General features: G+C 37.6%; 1 protein-coding gene across 1 annotated transcript; it reads right to left on the reverse strand.

The window, feature by feature from the left end:
- Positions 1–3942: 3942 nt before the first annotated feature.
- FAM168B (family with sequence similarity 168, member B) lies at positions 3943–17021 on the reverse strand. The gene is made up of 6 exons (XM_009572672.1): positions 16946–17021; positions 13250–13333; positions 8880–9022; positions 7723–7900; positions 6252–6381; positions 3943–4889 (listed from the first exon to the last, which is right to left on the reverse strand). The coding sequence occupies exons 1-5, from the start codon at positions 17013–17015 to the stop codon at positions 6269–6271; spliced, it is 588 nt and encodes a 195-aa protein (XP_009570967.1). The 5' UTR covers positions 17016–17021; the 3' UTR covers positions 3943–4889; positions 6252–6268.
- Positions 17022–22538: the final 5517 nt, after the last annotated feature.

Below are 22538 nucleotides of genomic sequence, written 5' to 3' on the forward strand. Positions count from 1 at the left end.
CTATTTCATAACAAACATGGAGAACTATTACTGGGGCCTCTTGTATTTCCACTGCATGCACTCACTTTTTCAAATCTTAGACAGGAGGGCAGCCAATAATAGCATTACAATAAAAAAACCCACTAACAAATCCATTCTACTTAAAACAAGTCTGTACAGCAGCCAGCTAAAAAAGCTTTCCCAGTTTGCCTGCTAAGTGCCCAAAAGTCACAACAGTTTAGAAAAGTCATGTTCACTTTCTTGATGTTGAAACTTCAGAGCCCATAAATTGTTTAGAATTTTTTTTTAAATCACAAATGGACCCTTACTACCTGTGGAATTCAGATGTTTCAGTGTTATATTCAACCCACACAAGAAAAGGTTTCCTTGTCCCCAGATAAGCACTGTTCCTCTTCCCTCTCTTCTGCCTACAAAATACACCTTATTTTCTCTCAACACCCCCCGAACAGAGGTGTACACAGCCTGCTGAAAGAGTCCTCACTACTTCAGAGGAGATCTCAGAATGAACTTGATTCTCGGCGAGGTTTGATGCATAAAACTATCCTAACTTTGCTGCAGTTGTTCCTGTTAATTGGCATTCTACCTCGTCAAATCCGAGGGTCTCTGCAGGAAGCTTAGAGTTGATAAAATACAGGATTAGAAAGCTGACACTTATTAATGAGAAAAATCTGAATGAGCTTAAGTCTTTGTGTCTTTTGAACAGGTGTTCACAAACACTTCAACATGAGGATTAATGGATTGCTTTTGACCCTCTGCACATGCTAAGGTCGGCCAGTGACACCTGCTGGAGAAGGCTGGGTACGGATCATGCCTATTTCCTACCAACTACTGCACAAACCACATCCTGGGCAACTGCAAATTACCATTCAAGAACCACAGCATCTGTCCTCTTTCCCACAAGTTCCAGCTGAAGCATCACTATTGCTCATGTTCCTAAGATGGGAGGTTTCACATACATGGTATTTACTACTCTCTGGTATGAGTTTAAGCCTAGAGTTAAGTGGTGGTATCGGATGGCTGTGCTTAGCTATTCAAGCAGAAGTATGTTCTAAACCCAAATGAATGGTATATAATACTGTGCTTAAGCACTGGGGAGTGATTCCAAGTCAATTCTGACCATCTCTTGCTCAGACACCTTCAGTGGCCTCACTACCCAAGTAGCAGTGAAGCCAGTATGCTCCACGAAGAGTAGTCAATGTTGAGTACCCTGGTATACAACTCTGTACCATGAGCTATTCTCAGACAACACTAAGACACAGTGGTACTTACGGGTGGTGGTGTTTTGTTTTGTTTTTGTTTTTCAGCGGATGAAGCAATACAAGGAAGGACTCCAACTACAGTAAGGATTTTTTTCATCTACCACTGCATCTAAGCATTTAACTTGCATAGTACACTCAAAAAGAAGCTTTCTTGAACAGCGTTCCTGCACACCCCCTAGAAATTTCAAACAGGAGATGGTTACAACAAGCACAAGCACGATCTAGTAGTAGGTTCTCTGTTTTCCTTCCTAGTGTTTTGCTAATAACCACCATGCCACTAACTAGGGCTACACGGTCTTGGTGCCAATTATTAGCCATTTTTCTTTTGCTGCTGCTACATTTAAAAGACATTTTCATCAGTTGTTACTGACATAGGGAATACCTCAGCTTTTAAAAAATACTTTATCTAAACTCAACACCTGAAATTTGAATTTAAAAAAAAAAATTTTCTTTCTTGGACTTCTCTTTGTTATTGCTGCAACAGTTATTTTCAGTTCCAGGTTTAAAGTAGTACTTTTTTTTTTTTTCAATCATATAAAGCTGCCATAAAAGGTTTTTTTTTTTTGGTTTTTTTTTGTTGTGTTTTGTTTTTTTTTTTTTTGTTTTTTTTTTTTTTTTTTAAAGAGAAGCTTGATCTGAAATGTCTCTACTGCACTAGCTCTTTTCATTTGCTGAGGAGCTCTAGTGCAAACACATACTGCGTATTTATTTATAAAGGAATTCTAAACAGGGAATGTTATATAAAAAGCAGGAGAGAATGTTTCATAAGACCCTCACTGTGTAAACGCCTATTTAATGATGTACAGTTTCCCCCGCCGCAGTTTTATATCCATGCTTTCTACTATTTGCAACAAAATACCATTAAGATAGTTATATATACACATATTCCCCCTGTCCCCCTGCGCTGTGCTTTTGGTTACTTTCCATATCAACTACTGGAGACATGCTCCACCCTCCCAGCAGATTATAATCGATCAAAACTGGAAGGTGTAAGTACCTTTTAAAAAAGGTACAGTTTCCCCCTCGTGGATGAATCCCATAATGCAACTTAGAAAAAAAAAAGTGCTCAAGTAAGTGAGACTGCCTAAATGTTATGGAATATTATACAGATACCAATTCCAAGATGACATTTAGGAATCTGAAGTTAGAGCAAATATATAGGAAGTTATATTCATTCCTTAAGTATTTATCTATTGCAGCATTCATGAAAGTTCTCTCCTATGATTTGCAAAGCTTTAGTTTACTGGGTGATGAGACAGGAGACAGCAAAGCTTTGAGCTTGTTCTTTATAGCTTCTCCCCAATATAGCACTGTTTCATACTTCAGCTCTTTGTTAAAATCATGCTAAGACAACAAAATGTCACTCTCTATTAGCTAAAATGGACAAATGGCCTGTGTTAATGTTCACTGTACTCTCTGGCACACCTGACTAATCAAAGCTGCAAATCTACTACACAAATGGAATTGTTAAACAGACTTGAATGAAGCAGTACAGATTCAAATAGTTTGTCTGGGGTAATCTTCTGCTCCATATAAAAACATATGGAAATCCCTAAGCTGCAGTAAGTGCTCATCAGTAACGTTTAAAGTACTTATTCCAACAATATAGTCATGTTCAAGGCATTAGAAATAAGGGGGCCGTCCACTGACAGATTCATGCAAAATAAACCTGAACTTTATTAAACAAAAAAAAAAAGGAAGTAAAAAATATGGACAGTGCTTACTGTAAAAAATAAAGTTACTGAAGGCTCTAACCACCAACAGGTTATGAAGGTACATAAGCCTCCCACCAGGGCAGAGTACTGGAATGGCAGCATTAAATCAGCACAGATGCTACCCTGAAGTAGCTGCCAAATCCGTATAGGAGCAGAACACCCCAAAACAAAGCATATCTAGATATACAACTTAAAAAATTTACTTCTGAATGGAAATTAACCTACAAGAACAATATAGCCTGATATACCTCTGTGTAAACGCTTAAAAGGGAACAACATTTTATAACCATTTACTGCATAATTTATTGCAGGCAGAATGTATCCAAAAAAAAAGAGAATCGCATTCTTCTGGAATCGTAAGTCAAGCAGGTTTAAGAAAAACCTTGATTTTATGTGCAATATTCAAATTTAAAAATTTAAAATCTCCTCTGTAACAATTTTGGTATACAAATGGGTTCTAAGGCTAGCCCTTTATCCCCACAGCATTTGCTTTGAGGTACTTTTTAAAAATTGAAGTTGCAAGAAAGAATATCAGAAATGACTCATTGCAATGAAATGCTAATCTGCAGTCAGTCTTATTTTACATAACTCCAAGTGCAATTTAGGAAGTAAAAAAAAGAAAATACTAAGAAAACACATCAAAATGCTGTAACCAACAAATGGCTCTGACTTCAATTAAAAATATTTTCAGGGAAGAAAAAAAAACCCACACAGCTATTTGAAACCTATATATTCTGGCAGCCCTACTACAGCATATCCATAGTCCATACTGCAAGTAGCTAATAAGGAAATTGTGTTAAAATGATTTGTTCCCCTTTAACATACTCATCAGGCACACAAGCTTTCCTCAGAATAACATGCAGCTGAACTCCTCCTGTTTGTCATAGAAAGCCCTAGCATTTCTTAAGTTTCAGGAAAGCAAGCTGGATCAACTGCACATACATTTTCAACTGACTACAACATTCTTTAGGAAAAACAGCACGGATTTCCTGAACTGAGAACTAAAAGAAAGTGTTTTTCTATCAGTCTGTGTGGCAGTCTCACTTTGACACATCTTGCATCGTATGAAAGATAGTACTGGATATGTATCTCCCCAGGACATGCAATTCATTACGCAGGTGATGTTACCTCCTACTATTCCTAAGAGCCAGTTTTGCCTCAAGGAAGTTTGCTTTAGTTACTGGCACACACAGCATTACCTTTGTCATTTCATTCTGATCCTTAAGAACATCTGTATAACACTGAATCTATATAATGAAAATGAAAAGGTATGAAGTAAACTAATTGTGTGCGGGATTTCTACAGCTTGTCTGACTCATTTTCCAGTCACTCCAATTTAGTAGTTGAATTTGAAAAGAATACATCACTTAAATAAAAATATGTCCCTTTTAAACTGGCAACTCCATCAACCTGAAAAAGGCTGAAGCACTTATCTAATGCATATTACGGTATTCTATAAAGAAACTCACTTTCATGATTCTACCTTTTAAGACCCTGCATACGTTACAACAGTGCATTAGTGATACAAGTTGTAAAATACTTTTCGGTTCCTTTGGATTTGCATATGATGGTTTTTGCATCAGTCACTGCAGGTAGATTGAGCAAGCTTTGTTTTTGTGTTTTAACATGCATTCAACTAGATATGGATCAGAATAAATTTATACTCCCTTTTTATCATTATAATTAGCTAAAAAATTGCAAGACAGTCCACAAAACAGGATTTGCTTTAAGACTAACTGCTGGAGTTCCAAGATGTAAGATATGCAGCACTGGAAAATCTTCAGTGATCAGGAATTAGTAGTGTTTAGCCAAGTGTTGAAAGCATTCAGAAGAAAATTCCTGGTTGGAGGCATGAGGGCTTCAGCACCAACTTTTAAACCTCAATTTCTTGATTGCATATCTCCCATCTTCAAACCTATGTTAAGAGGGGGGGGGGGAAGTAGGAAATATTCTCAATTATGTTAAATACTATTTGAGTGTAGCAGAACATTCTAACATTGCATGCACCACCTTGATATGCACACACAACAGATGTTAAGTATTATACAATGCTACCCTAGCACTGATCCAGGCAACTGAAATCTATAGGCTTCTAAGTTAAGAATTCACTACATTGATTTTCTCCCATCATGTCCATTCCAGCTTTCTGTCATCACTAGCAGTTCTGTCTTAAGTAGAAGGTGCAATATTAAAAAGGTATTTTATGCTAAATTTAATTATCAGCAGTCATGAGTTTAGTCACAGCAAAACTCTCACTTTTTAAACTCATGTAATATTTCATCCAAGAATGTCGTATGTGAAACATTTCAGATCTACAGACTGATAAGTAGCATCACAGCAAAATGAGAAATGGCTGCTGCATTACTAATTTAAAGGGAATACAGTCACCTATAATAACAGAACCCTGGACTCCTAACTGCTGAAACAGAAATCCAAAGAAAGTTAAAACAAAGTTAACTTTTTCATAAACTGAATGGACTAAAAGTGAAAATTTCTAGTTCAGTTGGTCTGACAAGTCCTTATTTCAAATGAAGCTGTTCTCAGAGTATGCTAAAAACCAACAGAAACAGAAGTGAGGATCCCAAAAACATTAGGCTTTGTGTCAGTTTGACACACACTACAGCCCCAAAATCCATCCCACCTTAGAGCAGATTTCAAAATTATAGCCCTTTTCTTGAAACCCATGATCTAAATTTTGGTCCACACTAGAAACGATCTTTCCATGCTGACTGCAAGAGGTATGAACTGAGACTTACCTGAAACAGAGTGAATATATGAAATTAACTCAAGGTTGTGTATTTGTTTCAGCAGCTTGTGAGAAAGATTCACCCTCAGAGCAAGGCAAAACACTTAACGTGCCTACACATTTAGCCAATCAAAAATAAAACTGCAAAGTTACACACATTGCTTGATTCACGAATCACAGTACCGCTGAAATCAACAATGACCAATGAATCCAAAATACTGAATACATTTAGTCCCAGATGTATTTTAATAAGGCAAACCTGAGGCTCATTCTTTCATATTCAACCACCATGAACCACGAAATTGTTTCATGATTTCTGAAGATACAGACCACTGAAGAAGACCCAAAGGCTTCCCTCCTTTGCAGGGAACAGCTATTACATAAGCAATAGTTTTTGTGTATTCTTACTCAATTAGAATACTGTAGAAGTACCTCAGACTGCTTACCTTCTCAAACACCTCCCTGAAAGAACCTGCAATGCTGTCATTTGTAAGAAAGATTAACTGCTTTCAACCTAAATCGGTAACTTACACTGACTGCCAGGATGATCACCACTGTGGGGGCACATAACTATAGGTTGGTGTTCCTGGAGCCCGATATGTGGGCATAGTAACTGGATGAGGGGCTACTGGAGTTGGGGAGTGAGTTGTCAACAAAGTACCTAGGATGAAGAGAACATTTTTTTTAGTAAGCACAAATTCTAGCACAGGAGAAAAAAAAGGGGGGGAGCAAAAAAGAGTTAATTTTAAAAACAATTACAAACAATTACAAATTAGCTCATCTTCCAATTTAAAATTACCAGTATCATTTTGCATTCCAGCCCCAATTTTCCTTCAAACATTTATGCAAGAGGATCATTTTAATGTTTAGTCCAAAGCACATAAAGATACTCATTACTCAAAAATAGCTCTAGCAGAAACCCTGCAACAAAAGCATTATTCACTGCAAAACTTTTTCCCAAAGCAGGCTTTACATGCTACAAGAATATTTGATGGTAGAGATAACTTGACTGATAAATCAGAATAAATTAGTTCTTGTTTGCATTATTCCAGATAGGTTTTTACAGACTAAGGGGCTTCAGAAACAAACAGGCTGAGATAGCAGGATCTTAACAGTCTTACTCTACAGCACTTTATAGAAACAGTAACAAACATCTGACACAAGCTTGCCCACATTTGAAACTCCAATGTTACCTCAGTTTGCAACACGTAACTTCTCTAGTTTTGAGATTCCTCAAATTAAATGATAAATTTTACAAGATAAAAACCAGAATCTGAAAACAAGCTCATGGTTCTCGTTTTTTAGATTACTGAATTGAGCGTCCTTTGAGTGAATGTGGACATTTCTTCGTGAGTTAACACCCACTGAGTAACAAAGCATGACACCCCCTCAGTAAACACTCACAGATGAGTCTAGGTATTGGTTAAACAACATGTTCTCCAAAACACTACCATTAAAGGAGTGTGGCATTAGGAAGCAGACATCCCTAACCATGGCCTATCACACAGAAGACCTGCAGGTAGTGCAAACACATAAAATCTTATATCTCAAGATACAAAGAAGATCAGCGATACGAGGTGTGGGCTGAGAACACTGCATTAAGAGGTTGCTGTTCCCAGTCAGGCATAGAGAAATGTACTGAGAAGAGGAAGTCAGACTCTTGACACTGATAAGATGAGAAGCAAAGGATGCAAGAGTAAGTGAAATTCCTACAAATATAAAGAACTATTTTACCATAATACTAATATCTGAAAAGAGGATGCGGTATCTCCATCCTTAGAGATGATCAAAATATCACTGAACAAGTACGCAACCTGATCTAGCTGGACCCACTTTGAAGACACTGGACTAGATGACCTACAGAAGTCCCTTCTAATCTAAACAATTTTATGATTCTGCCAAGTACATCTCTGGCATCACATTTTTGTAATGCAGCAGTGTTCTGTCTCAGCCTGAAAGGAGAGCTTCATCAAGAACACGTAAGGGTTGTAAGCTCACATACCTGCTGACATTGCCATAGTAGTCCCAGCCACCATCCCCATAGTCACACCATTTCCTCTTGGTGGCGGAATTGGAGCAGGATACATAGTCGCTGGCATGCCGTTAGGCTGCACAACTGTGGTGTGGTGAATTACGTGGGGTGGTGCTGCATATAAAGGCTGTGTGTAGTAAGTGCCTTGCTGTTAAAGAAAAAAGTAAATTAAGTAGTTATAGTATAGCTGGTGGGGAAGAGAAATGATGTCTTCTTTCATGAATGTATCATAAAATAAAAGCATTATTCTAAAGATGCAATGAATTTACAGAGCAGAAGCCAAAACATTCATTTCAACTATTCCAATTGCATTTCACTGGCAAACTTTTTAACATTTAGCCCCTTTTAAAGGCATTTAGGGTAACATTCAAAAGCAGGAACCTTTGTAGAACTCCAATGCTGACTGCACCTTCAACAATAAGGGCTCATTCATTCCCTTCGTTTCGTATCTTTTCATGTATTAATCCACGACAGAACTTCTCTCATTCTTTCACAACATTTTATTCAGCTGCTTTTAGTTAAAGAATGAAAGGTTTTTGACAAATCCAAATACACTACGCAGATTGGATAAACCTTGTAACGTGCTTATTAATTCCCTTCAACTACTGCGTACAAGCCAGGCAACTTTCCTCTATGCAAAAAGAGGGCCAACTTTTCCCCAAAATATCATGCTTACTGAAATGTCTTAATTCTATCCTTTCTAATAGTTTTCAACAGCTTGCCTAGTATGAGACTTGGTAACTCCCTGAATCACAACAGAGGCTTCCCAAAAAAAAAAAAAATTAATGCAAGTTTATGACAATTTTTGACAAAATGAAATCAGGATGTGGTAGTTACAGCATCCAACACACATTTTTAAAACTACTGAATCTAGTGTCTCTTCAAAGACTGAACACATTATCAGTAAGTGCAGAGTAAGTGTCACGTAAGAGAGAATGTAAAAGTGCGCGCACACACACACACACACTCTGTAAATCACTGTATTAAGAATTCTTACCATAGGCAGCTAAAAATTCTCTCCATTCACGAAGAAATAAATGTGATGTAAAGTTAAGAGTTCAAGCAGGTATTACAAGGTAAACAAAATAGTATCCAAACAGACAGTTTTTTTGGTTTTGTTCATTTACCTGGGCATATGGATTCTGTTGTGGATAGGCACTTCGAACTGGGTACACAGCAGTCTGATAGGGATTCGGTGACGAAGAATATGGTGGCACTGCACCACTAGTGGGTGAACAAGATACTTTATATGGGGTGCCTGGTGTATAACCTGAAACAAAGGTAAATCTGCATTAAAAACATGAAAAACAAGTGTCAGTACGCTGCTTTCTAAAGTCAGAGGTAACAACTTTCTTAATTTCCAAATTCCTTAATCTTCATGTGAGTACTTAGTAGGCTAGCCTCAATATCCAAGCACAAGTTCTATCATTTACATAATACTGATAACAGTCTGAAAATAACACATGACTGTGTCAACTAAGCATGAAAAGTTAACTGTATTTTTGCACAATTTGCTTTTCAAATCTATGGGTATGGAATAAAAAGGTGGATTTGGATTTTTGTAGTAATATCATTGAATACTTGAATTCGGCACATTAGACAGCATTCCTACACAGGAGGATTTGGTACATGTTAGTATCAGCCCAGTTCTCAATGCACCCCAAATTGTACTGGCAAAACATAGTAACAATTAACTAACCTGCAGTTACCTTTTGTAGAAGATGACAGAGCACAACAATAACCTAATTTCAAAAGTCAGAATCATGTAAAGAGCTCAAGATGGATTTTCAGAGAACAGAGAGACACAATCTGCAACCTCCACTTCAACTTACATTTATTCGTATTTGTTTTCTGGCATTTTCTGAACTGGCTAAAATAAATATGAAAGGCCATACCTTTAAAACACAAGCACTGCAGAGTTCATTGCAACTGCAAATTAGACTTCGAAGGCAAACATCTTTAAATCTCCTTTTGGTGTATTACATACGTAGACATTCCCTTAATCATCACTTAAGAATTATTTTTATACATTACAGTAAGACTTCAGATGCATGCCATCAGAAACAATTTTGCATTCCTATTACAAGGCCCCCAAAATCAGTCTGCCTTGTAAATGATGGGAACTGTTCAATTCTCACAGGGATAAGTAGCAGCTGCTGGCTCAGACCCTGCCTAAAGACAGCTCTTCCACAATTTCTCCAGCCCTCATCAGACAAGGTCTCAGGATTACAGAACAAGGGCTTGATGGGGCATGGAGGAGATCTATGAAAAGCACCATTGCTGCTACACACCACACTCCCAAGATTATACTATGGCTTAATGGCCAGAGTGGGAATACAAATACCTTAGCAGCAGCATCCACCAGTAATGACATTTAGGATAGTAAACAACAGGCATGGCCTATTCTGGAGGAAGCAGCAAAGCCCTAGCCTGTGCTACGCTGAAAAGATCTTGGGTCTCACGCAGGTGCACCACACTAGGAGACAACATCCACAGATACGATTTCTATTTAGTTGGAATTGTACAAACTAGTACTAGGGCAACACAAAGAAGAACAAACACTTGGTAATTATAGAAAAAAAATGAGACTACCAGAATAGAGATTAGGTTGACTTTAAAAACTGTCTAGAATGTGCTGACTTCAATACAAAGAACAGATCTGAAGCCATATAGCAGAGAGAACACTGGCATTTGTGTTGTGAAAAATCAGTCTGTGCAGACAGCATGGTGATAGATGACCTTCCTTCTTTTTGCAAAGTCTGAGTTTCTTTCCAATTTCATTCCACCCTTCAAACTGAAAATTGTTATGTTAACGAAGAAATAGGTTTGCTATGTTCTTCCTCTTTTTTTTTTTTAATAGAATTTATCACCTTTAGAGACACTACAGAAAGCTATCACAGCACTTAGGATCTCTAAAAATTAGAGTTCAGTGTAAGTATTTGAAGAATAGGGCATGCTGAGTAAGTAACTTCTATTTCTAATATGGGGAGCTATTTGTGTTGAAAAACGCAGCTACAAAATGCTGAACATGAAGCATCACTACTGAACTACAACTATGTCCTCAGTCAAGCCCATTCGCATTGTGAAAACCCACTGATCCAATTGCTGGCTGCACAGGCAATTTAACTTTCATTCTTGCAAAGTGGTACACCTGTACAAGAAGCAGTCTGCCTTCCCATTCGATTTTTTTCTCCCTTACAGAGAGCAAAGACCTTAAAAGTAAACCACATTGTTATTCAAAAACAAAAAATTTAAGAGAAATACCTGTAAAAAGGTACCCTTTCTGAACAGCAATGACACGGCACATTCAAATATTGCTGCGTGATGTGAATTTCAAAAGCTTTGATCCTACCAACAAGCAGTTACATCAGAAAAATTAAAAAAAAAAAAAAATCCCAGCTGTTAGGACAAAGTACTTCAAGTTGTTATCTGCCTGAATTAGAAGATCTGGACATTCTGAACTTTAGTTCAAATGCTTAAAGAGTAGCTAAAAATTGATGCTATTCTTAGTTCTGAAATAAAAGCTTATTTTCTATTCAACAGCAATAAACACTAATAGTACTAGCTTTAAAAAAATTAAGGACATTCGAAGATGGTATATGACTTCTATACATCTTTATTCCTTTTTCACATAAAAGTGAAAAATTTCTTACTCTAACTTTGTCATATAGCATGAGATATATTCTAAGATTAATCAATGCAAACTATTCTTACAATATGATTAAGTCTAACAAGTCAAGAATCTTCTCTGGAAACCATAACTGACATGGAGGAAAAAATCCAATCAACTGGATAAAAACATCAGTCTCGTGATTTGGTAAATTGATTACATGCAGCTTATCTTCATCCTCCTGCAGTCGGATTTGCAAACTGCAACCACTAATAAGACTCAAACTACCTTTCAGTTATCTGATCCTAGGATCAATAATCACAACTACCCCTCAGCACAGCTGCAGGAATCCTGATGATACATACAATGGAGGCAGAGACACATCACTAAGGCAATCTCCACTGTGAAACTGAACGGCCTATCAGTAATACAAGCTGATAACGAAAGCCCACATAAGGTTTTGATTCCCATGCTAAACGTTGTACCCCGATGGGAACTGCTCTCCCTTGAACATCACTCTCAAAAAAGTTCTTAAGCAATCCAGTGCTAATGCAAGCTGGTACTCCTAGATATGATACTTGCACAGAGGCAATACCCTATCCAAAGTATACTTTTTTTTTTTAAATTACTGGAACTTATAATACCCATCCGTTTCCCTACCTTCAATTCAAGACCGAAGACAAGCCAAAATCAGTTCTGCACTCACTATGCCTCTAAGCAGCAAACTGAACAGACACACAGGTTGCACCAACTCCACAGCTCCAAGGAAAGCTACACAGCTACACACTTTTACCAGGTTCTGCTAGGAAATATTTTAGATTAACTATTCTCTCTTGCCTCAGTAATTGCTGCCACACCCTTTTAAAGAGTCTCCTGGTAGTTAATGAAATGCCATACGTTACAAACATTCAGCTTCAACATTGCAAGCAGGCTTCCACAACGTAAGCTTCCCAATTTCAAGCAGCATCCTCTCCTATTCCCATAAGTTATACAAGGGCATTCAGGGACAAATTTGGTTATGTGCCACGCGTATCTCTGAAAAACTCACATAATACATGCAAGTGAAAGAGCTCCTGAAAATGGCCCAGATTTACATTAACAAAGCAACATAAGGAATTCCTTAGTATGCAAAATGACCACAAGGAGAATACTGTTCTATCAGATGCATGTTCCTGGTTTAAGTGGAAATTAAATGCTACCAGTTTCTGTTTTGTTTCAAGCATTAGCACATCAAAATCATCTTCTATTTGTGAAGGCAGAACTACATAAAAACAACTGAGGTGAGTGCTTTGGTTTCTCTTGTGTCTGTTTTTCCATCTCCCTTTTCCTAGGCTCATCACACTCCCTTTCACTTACATGACAAGCATGCGAGTGTAGTTACCTAAATCCTTCCCGAATACCCACTACGGACAAAACAGTTTTACCCAGCAACCAGGCTTGCTGGACAATTTAAGGGAGAAAGAAGGCAGCAAGCTGAACTTGGAAAGAGGTATCATTTAAGAAAAGGATGAAAAAGAAGAGTTTTGAAGACAACAGACAGAAGAAAAAACAGCAATCTGGAAACAACCAGTAGGATGCAAAGCAAGCAGAATCAAGAAGGAAGCAGTGAAGGGAAACGCGATGCAATCCTCAAGTTATCAGCCTGAAATATAGAAACAACAGCTAAAAACTCAGCTTTTCCCTCCTCTGAAGGTGAAAGCAGTATGACTTAAGACAAGATTATACTCATTTTAATTTATCAGATGATTCCTTATGAGTCATATTCAAAGTAATGTAAAACTTATCCCACAGCATAAGCGTTATTGTAAGCCCCTACAGCTTTTCCTTTCTTGGTTCTAACAACTTCCAAACTTCAGGTTACTGCTTTGACATACCTATTACACATACCTGTTTGGAAGGTAGGATTTGCTCCAGGATACATATTAGGGGAATAGGCAGGAGCAGCTGCTGCATAGCCCATTGGGAAGCCAGCTAGAAGAAAGAATATGTCAAAGTTATTTTCTAGACTGACTGCACAGTCTAACTAGACTTTATTCTCAAAGATTCTCACTGTACAGCTTTTAATTGAGATGAGCTAACAGATGGCCTTCAATCACACCTCCTCAACTAAAACACCAGGCTCCTCTTCCCCCAAGCCACCTGAAGCTTAGTGTTAGATGAAGGGAACAGCTAAGGAATCACAAGTGCCGTTCTCCCTTACATCCCTGTTTCAGCAAATCTCAAAGTTGGCCAAGTAACTCTTAAGTTAATTGGACAACAAAGTTTCGTGCAACTATCCAACCCTCCTCCCCCCCTAAGTTTTAAGGCCTGATGTACATAAAATCTGAAGGGACTTTTTCACAGAAATAAATCCCTAAAAGCCTGAGTGACACCGACTCTCCAGATCAGAGATATCACAAGTAGAGCATACAAAGCAACCTTAGGTAGTTCAAAACCCTTGTTGCATTTGACACAGATTTGTTATTACACTCTGGTATCAAACAAGCTCACCAGTTTCAGGCATGTACTATGACAGTTAACAGTAACAAGTGATTCACTGAGGTATCAGCAAAATAATGGGTAAACACTTCTACAGCAGAATACAAGAAACACTGTGGCTGAACTAACATTGCAATATACTGGCTTCCAACATAAGGCAAAAACCAGCATTAGCAAAACTTACAGTTACTTGAAAGATACGAAGTTTGTTTAGATTGTAGTAAGTGAAATTGCTGAATTAATCATAGCTATTAATTTTTCTAGGAACTTATTTACATTATTTCAAACTGTAAAACCGAGTAATGTCTGTATTTAGAAAGACAGAGTTGCTACCACCTTTTGTTATCAACATATAAAGATTTCAACTTCTCCAGATAAAAGGCCATTACCATTTGCATACTCACTGCCAAGCTTAAAGCTGCTAGTTTTAAACTGCTATTCAAATTTGAAGGGTTTCTATTTTGCTATAAATCCCAGAGTCCTTAGCAGTTACTCCTAACAATAAAAATTCCTTAGTTCAGGACTATACGTGCTAACCTAGTTTTGTAAAGCACACTGTAAACATATCAAGTGACATACACTTGGCACTACTATTAGGTGGTCAGCATGGATAAGACTAAGAAAAGCATTAGGCTTAAAAATCAAAGGTAAAATAATATATCCAATTCATAACAACTTTTCAGAGTGTAAATAGCTCTTAAGATTTCAAATTCACAAGCTGCTAGTGAAAAGCTTTAGTGCAGCTTTACACATTACTCAAACTGACTACATATCTGCAACATTATTTATGTTGTATACATTTTCAGTCCTCTATTCTTTCTTCACAGATTTAGCTCCACAGTAGAGCACTCTGAGCTGCTCAAAAAACAAGTCGTTTGTGAAAAATACAACTATAACAAGCAGCAGGTCTAACTTCTACACAGAACGTTCATCCATGTGAGAACTTTTTGATACTGATTCCTTGCTATGGTAAACCCACCCAACAATCTCAAACAGATGTAGTACAATATAAACAGCAATTAAATATGCAACAGCTTTAGAAACACAGTGCCTTCAAATAATATATTCCACCTAGCGATATATTCATTACTTTCTATTACCATGCAACCTATGTAAATTCAATGATTCTGAATGGAGAATGTGTAGCTTTTAAATTAGGAGAGGCAAAGAAGGGACACTTAGTCACGCAACAACTTTTTAAAAAATCCTAAAATGCAGGTCTACTTTTCATTTTAGAGAATGTGTTTTGTGTTCATCCCACGATCTTTAAGCATGAACCAGGCAGCTCAGCAAACTACCTGTAACAGTGTAACACTGTAGAACTTACTGAGTAAGCTGAATTTAAGGGTCACAGTTGTATAAACTGACTGACTGCTGTAAGGAACAATTTTGAGTGATCAACTTGTAGCATGACATTTAAGGCACTTCTATAACAATTCTACTTCAATTCCATATAATTTAGTTATGCTAATTTACAACCAAGTGAAGACTGGCAAATATACAGTACTTACATAACTCATTATGTAGTCTAGTACGTATAACAGCAGAATAAAAGATTAGAAGTTGTAATGTTGTTTAAACTGCTACTTATGAATCTACAATAGCATACCTTCTTAAGTAAATTAAGGTACTGCTTAGATTAGTATAAACAAGAGCTTCAATGCAATGTGCAAATGGTTATAAGTACAAATGAAACCCTGGTTAATATAAATCTGTGTTTAGAAAATGAATAGAGATAAAAATACGAAGTTATATTTAAATAATTCATAATAATCTTTATCTAAAGCAAAAGCAAGCCTTGAAAAAGCAATCTATTATGAATATAGAAATAATCGTACTGTAACTGATATTAATTAGTAAACCACTGCTGCCTGCCTTATTATAAAATTATTGTAGTCCATATAACTAAGACAGTTACAGAGAATAAAACCATCCTACAGGACTTATGCATCCTACGGGACACAGCAGCAGCTTTACAATCTATTACTGCACCATTTCAGTCATTCAATAGACTTAAAAACATTGCAACACGGTTTGTGTTTTCCCCTTATAAATACTGTAGAAATCAAGAAAGGTACACTAGTTTGAGGAAAAAATTAGAAGTACTTGAAAAGCAAAAATAAAAATTAAAATGTTTTTGAAATGATCAAGTCAACAATAGAGAAAATTCATTTATGCACCAGTATTTAGAAGAAGGAACAGAGAAAAGTGGAACAGAAAAATAGGAACTCCAGTACAATACCTAAGCTGAAAAACAAATTTTAAAACTGTAAATACAAGTAGGAAAATACAGTACAGCTACAAAGAATATAAACAGTAATGGCACAGAATGATTTCTAGCTCCCAACACGGACACCAACTAAATCACAAAACAGCCTCCCTGTAAAACCTACAAAAGTTTAATTGGTTACAATACATAAAATCTGAGCTGAAAGACCCTCCAGCCTCTCCCAGGATGGAATAATTCCCTTACCCCGCAGATACCGGAAAAAAAGACTGCATCAAGGCATACTGCTTGAAATGCCTCACAGAGGCACACAGCCCTTCTCTTCAGCCTTCCTGGAAAGTTCTGTCCAAATCTAATTACTGTCTTATCCAACCTCTGAGTTGTTCAGAAATGAAGCCTGCTCACACACACATTAGGAGATGAGGGGAAAAAACCCTGGTGAGAAACTTGAAGCCGAATGAGAAGCAGAGAAATCAAGAAATACATTTGATTTCTGGTTTAAAAACATTTTTTGGCCATTTTCTTGGTCCCACCTTTGATGCTATGCTTTGGGCAGTCATAAAACAGATAGCATGAACAAGAATTAGAGGATAGAAAGGTTAACAGCGCCAGCCAACTAGCAGCAGAAATTGACTCCTCTTCTTGCAGGGCATAATTATTAGAGCTCCTAAAATAAGCTGCTTTGGAAGAGATACTGAAGTTAGAAATATAACAGCACAACTAACATCACTCTTGAAATGTCACTTTTTAAATCTAAAAAAACCCCCACCCAAATCCCAAAACACATTACCATACATGAAGCCATTCATAAGTGACTATTTCTTCTTGATTACAAAGATTAGTGTAACTGAAACTCATTAAAAAACAGAGTTACTTACCCGGATAACCAATTCCTTTGGCATTTGCATAGGGAACCCCAGAAGATCCAGGGCTATACACAGGATTCATGATTTCAGCAACTGAATCAGAAAAAAAAAAGAAGAAAGTATTTATTCAAGTATAGGGAAAGCCTGAAACTCAGCAACTAAAATGGAACTGGAAATGGGGGAAAGCATATTGGAAGAAAAAGTAACAGAGGAAAAAGCAGCAATTCCACTACTCATTAACATTAAAACTGTAGCTGCAAGCAAGAGAGAGTCACTGCAGAAGTAAGTTTCAAAGCATCACAACCCTCAATAGGCTAGAGAATGTCTCAGGAGTTAAACATTCCCTGTTGCGGAGCATGCTTTTAAAATATTTCCATCCCTAAGAGTTCTGCCATGACCTGCAAATCCATAACCCACTGCAGGAGTTCACGTGTTGGACTTCTTCCCCCATGTCATCTATCGCCTATCAATCACTTACCTATCTACCGTCTATCAGTCTTGGTTTCTTCCCATTTCTTTCCTGAAGCGTCTAGCCAAGGGATCCAAATACTTACAGTCTATTACTACCGGCATTTCAAGCCTGGAATTCCAGTCCTTTACCAGCACTAAATTCATCCACCATCAACAGCCCAAGTATTACAGAAGTAAGTGGCAAAAGACTTTCTGTATTAGACAGCTAGCTCACATTTATTTATTTATTTGTTTACTTGCTGTTAAGTTCTTCAGAACCTACGACAAGCTGACAGTTAGGTCCAGTCATTTCTGAACTGTGCATTCACACACCAAAAAGGCACCTACAGTTAGCATCACTGGCAGGAATAAAACCAAATCCTCAGTTTTAAAAAGGATCTTGTACATAAACACCAAGGAAAATAAAATGGCATTGAAGATGCTTCTCAAATTTTTCTAGTACACCTATGTACTTCTAGGAATATAAATCACTGCAGCACAGCTCGCAAGCAAGCCCACCATGTGCCTCTTACAAGAGTACTGTTCGCAACTACTTTTCTAATATTTTAGAAAAAAATCCTGGTGTTTTAACCCCACATCTTCAATCATCTGATTTTCTGCATGTATTTACAGATTTACCACTTCTCTTCCTGCAAGTGCCCACTTTTCACTACAAATAGCCTCCGACAGCAGGACAGGAGGGCACACTATGAAACCAGACTTTCTTATTAACTGTTAGTATCTGATACTTGAGTCACTTCCTCTTCTACATCTTGAGATGCTGTCTTACTTACACAAACAGTGCGTTAAGCAGTTTAACAGAATTTTGTAAATAAAGTTTATGAAGCAAGAAAGAGTCTTAATTACGCATGCACTGCTTTAGTTACAGAATACGTTATGGCAGGAATCTGAGTTAAGTTTATCAGTATAGCTGCACCGATAAACCTATGCTAAGTGACTGTATAAAGCGTAAGTAGCTTGCTTTTTAAAGTAACACTAAAACCAGCTCTGTGCCAAGAGTTTTAGCACCACTGAGTACACAACAGAAGTAAAAGAAACATTTGTGCAAAATTAGGAAATCAGAAAGTAAGTGCTGTCAGAAAGTTTATCATCAGGTCTCACAAAACACTCAAACTCGCTGTAAGAGAATTACAAGATTCACCAGTTTCTTGGACTTTCCCACATATACACACTTAGCAGTAACACTAGCTTAAATAGAATTGCTTTTATTTTTTCCAGCTTCATACCTGATTACATATCTAGACAACAGAATCCATTAAGAATGAGTTAAACAAACAACCTGTCATTTACATTGCTTAGTATAAAGAAAGTTCCCCACAGCAGCATGTTTTAATCACCTGACCAACATCAAAAAAGCAGTTTGATGCAAATCTCTTTGGAAATGTTCTACAGCAAACTAGTCGTCTTCAAACATAAAGCATTCTTTTCCACTGAAGCCCTGTGGAGTTTTAATAGCATTAACTCTGCTGCACCATAACCAACAAGCATATTTTGCTGGACCAATATTTCACTGTAGAATCATAGCATAGTTTGGGTTGGAAGGGACATTTAAAGGTCATCTAGTCCAACCCCCCTGCCATGGGCGGGGACATCTTCAACTAGATCAGGTTGCTCAGAGCCCCGTCCAACCTGACCTTGAATGTTCCCAGGGATGGGGCATTGACCACCTCTCTAGGCAACCTGTGCCAGTGTTTCACCATCCTCACCGTAAAAAATTTCTTCCTTATATCTAGTCTAAATCTACCCTCCTTTAGTTTAAAACCATTCCCCCTTGTCCTGTTGCAAGAGGCCCTGCTAAAAAGTTTGTCCCCATCTGACAGTGTAGCAAGACTGTTCTTTCTTCCCATACTTTCTTCTGTGTATCCTCCTTTCCAAATAAGGGCTCTCATTTATTTGAAAGCTTTCAGTCTGTTACCTTAATATTTCCCCGCATGTCCTTCTCATTCGCATCTCCGCTCCTCTTTCAATGTTGATTTTGTCACATGTTGTCTCTAAGCTTACAAAACCCGTAAGACGTTCAAGCTTCACTTCAGTCTTAGCATTTCCGAGTTGAAAGGGTAAAAGTCTTAAGGGAGGTGAATATACCCTCCCATTCAAATATAAACAGGACTCTCCCACACCCCCATATCCCTACAAATATGCTGCTCCTCCTTGCAGTCTCTACAGCAATTAGGAGGAAAGAAGATCCTTTAACCCTCTCACCATTCTGAATGGCAATGAGAAGAAAGACCGACCAGCAAGAGCATTCTGCAAGTATTTGGGTAAAATATAAAAACCCCCCAACTATTAGAAGTCTTAGTAGTCAATGACTACAGAAGAACACAAGGACATACATTCTAGGGGATGACTTAAACAGAAGCCATACAAAGCTGAAAAGGTACAGAAAATGAATAGAAAAGGTCAGACAACTCATCAGACTTGATCTCAAAGGAAGTGCAGATTAAGAGAAAGGAATTCCACTTAAGTAAAGGGGAAAAAAACGTATGGCACCGGGAGCCTGCAAGCTGCCTCTTACTGGAAACAATGTCAACTTGCACTTTAAATGCACCCATACTTCGAAATTTATGTGCACACACACACACTAATTCAAATTTGGTTGAACAGATATGTACTTTCACCACTTCTGCTTTCCCACTCTAGCTTTCACCACTGAAATACAAGTAGAGATCCACCAGCCTACAAACAGTGCTTACAGTTTTGTAATGCAGCCAAAACTTCAGATCACTTCTAATTAAAAATAATTATTTTCAGGTCTTCTCTGAAGGACCCAACATGTGTAAGTATAATTATACAGTATTAGCCAGCGGTTGCAATCATCCCACTCTTACCGTAATTTTACTTGGAAGGGCATCTGTTATTTTGAAATATGGAACCTTGCAGTCCGCTTCTCTGTAACACTTAAAGTCCACATCAAACACTAGGGAAACTAGAATAAAGTGAACCCAAAGAACCGTGGTTTTCAACCTTTTTGTTGGCATCCCCTCCAAAAGCATTCTCATGTTAATGTATATGCAAATAAGTGTCTACTGTGCATCATCTGTATATAAATTGCACAGAGTCAACTGTATATAAATTACAGTCAACTAACTCTTTCAGCTGAAGTGAAGGTACTTCTTAAACTACTTATTAAAGATGCTCCGATTAAAGACTATGCAAGCATGCTTGTGAAGCGCAAACGCTTCAACTTTCATTCTTGCCAAAGCCAAACAATCAAACTCAGTTTTGATCAAGCTTGTTAAATCTCATCTTGGGACAGATACCAGGACAATCATCCTCCTCTTAAATCCACGTTTCAGCAAGCTGAGCACAAAGGCCAACCGCTGTTAATGCTGAAGCTCCAGCACTCCGAATTAGATACGCTTTTTCATGTAGCTTTTCCTGCTACGCTCAGAATGAGCATGTTTCCAGGAAATTCTTCTTTTAAGAATCATTTTTACAGAGATACATGCAAGAAAAAAACACAGATCAACGCAAATACTGTAAAACAAACTGCACATTCCTTTGTAACAGATATATTTTCTTACTATTTATTTTCAAAGTTGTGCAGAAACACCATCAGAACAAGATCTCCTGAATGCCACTTTGTGCTTGCTTTATGACAATTCTATCACAAGAGTTAAGGAAGAATCTCTCTTAAATAAGTCCTTGCCTAAAGCACACTATTGTGATCCACTAATGCTTTCGTTCTTGGAACTTCAGCAGGCTCACACTAAGTCATTATAGTATTTAACATCTATCCATCCTGGAATACTTTTAGAATGCTGTTTGCTATGAAACTGTACAAACGACCCTGTTTCCACTTATATACAATTCCTTAACAAAGTTAATTACCATCTTAGTAATGTTCTACATTTTACCCATTTGTTTTCCAGTCAAAGCTTAACAGAAGTAAAATGCAATTCCTAGAAGTCTGGTAGTTTGTAATGTAAAAAAGTAATTTCCACTGCTAAGTAACAAAGAAAATAGTTCAGGACACTTCTGCTCTTCAAATAACTGACAAAGTCTCAGTTGCATTACGTTCTGTTAGAACTTCAGCCACCAAAATAGGCCCTTTTGTTGCAAATCCTAGGCCAAATAATAGGCACTTTTGTCACAATTACTTTAAAAAAAACGGGGGCTCATATCAGCAGACATTCAAGACTTCATAAAGTCTAAAACAACAGTTCCCACACTGGATTGATATTTGCAGGTAGCACGTGCTTCGTTTCTTCCATTCATCCAAGACCTCAAAAAGGTCACTGAATTTTACCAGGAAGCAAGTATTACCCCTGTTCAAAACAGGGCATGGGTTTATGGTAGTCCATGATTGAAGCCAGCTGGAATCGATGCTTACACAGAACTGCCATGCTTCTGGCAAGCAATCCCACTCCCAGCACTGGCACTCTAACCCCTCAGTAAGTTACATCAGCTAAGTTGATGGCAGTTCGCAGAATTCTGGGGTTTGGTGGAGTTTTTTGGGCAGAGGGTTGCTATGTTTTCTTCCTACCAGCTTGAACGAGCTGAGACACATCACCAAATGGCTAAGACAGCACCAGTTCCAACGCAAGGAAGAGAGCAGGACTGGATAGTGAAGTTGACTGAAGTTGTAGAACCACAGCCTGGAAAAGGACAATTAACAACTTTGCCCAAAGTTCACAAATAAAGTAAAACACAAAGCTGGAAACATCATTCACATGCAAGTCTTCCTCCCCTGCTCGAGTTACAAGATGTTCTTGTCAGAGAAAGAATGAGACACCTGCAATCACCCTTCTATGTTTTGTGTGCGTGCAATTTTTTTTTTTTTTTAAACTACGAAGGAACAGAGCAGTTTAGACTTAATTCTTTCTAATGAATACGATTCTCATCTGTAAGCCTATTCTACTAGTGGTTTGGTTTTTTTGTTGAATAACAGATTTGAAATACACATCCATTAGCACCAGTACTACTTGCACCCAGTATCAGTAAGGACAAAGAAATGATTATATATTAAAGACTCAACAGAATTAGTTCTCTATATCATTCACAAAATGAAAACCTATACCAAAAATTTAATACTAAGATCCTGCTCGTGAACCAGCTTCATTTGAACATTAGTGGCATTGTTCCATTCTTCCAAAAACCCAAACATTACCAAAACCTTTTTTCTTCAAAAAAC

The sequence above is a fragment of the Fulmarus glacialis genome, unplaced genomic scaffold (assembly GCF_000690835.1).
Source record: "Fulmarus glacialis isolate BGI_N327 unplaced genomic scaffold, ASM69083v1 scaffold34132, whole genome shotgun sequence".
NCBI classification, from domain to species: domain Eukaryota; kingdom Metazoa; phylum Chordata; class Aves; order Procellariiformes; family Procellariidae; genus Fulmarus; species Fulmarus glacialis.

Bases quoted from the DNA above. Each gene is read 5' to 3' on its own strand.
- FAM168B (XM_009572672.1), bottom strand. From the start codon at position 17,015: ATGAATCCTGTGTATAGCCCTGGATCTTCTGGGGTTCCCTATGCAAAT. The intron at 7,901-8,879 runs GTAAATGAACAA...TTTCTTTAACAG, and splicing joins AACAGAATCCATATGCCCAG to CAAGGCACTTACTACACACA. The intron at 6,382-7,722 runs GTATGTGAGCTT...TCTTCATCCTAG, and splicing joins TACTATGGCAATGTCAGCAG to GTACTTTGTTGACAACTCAC.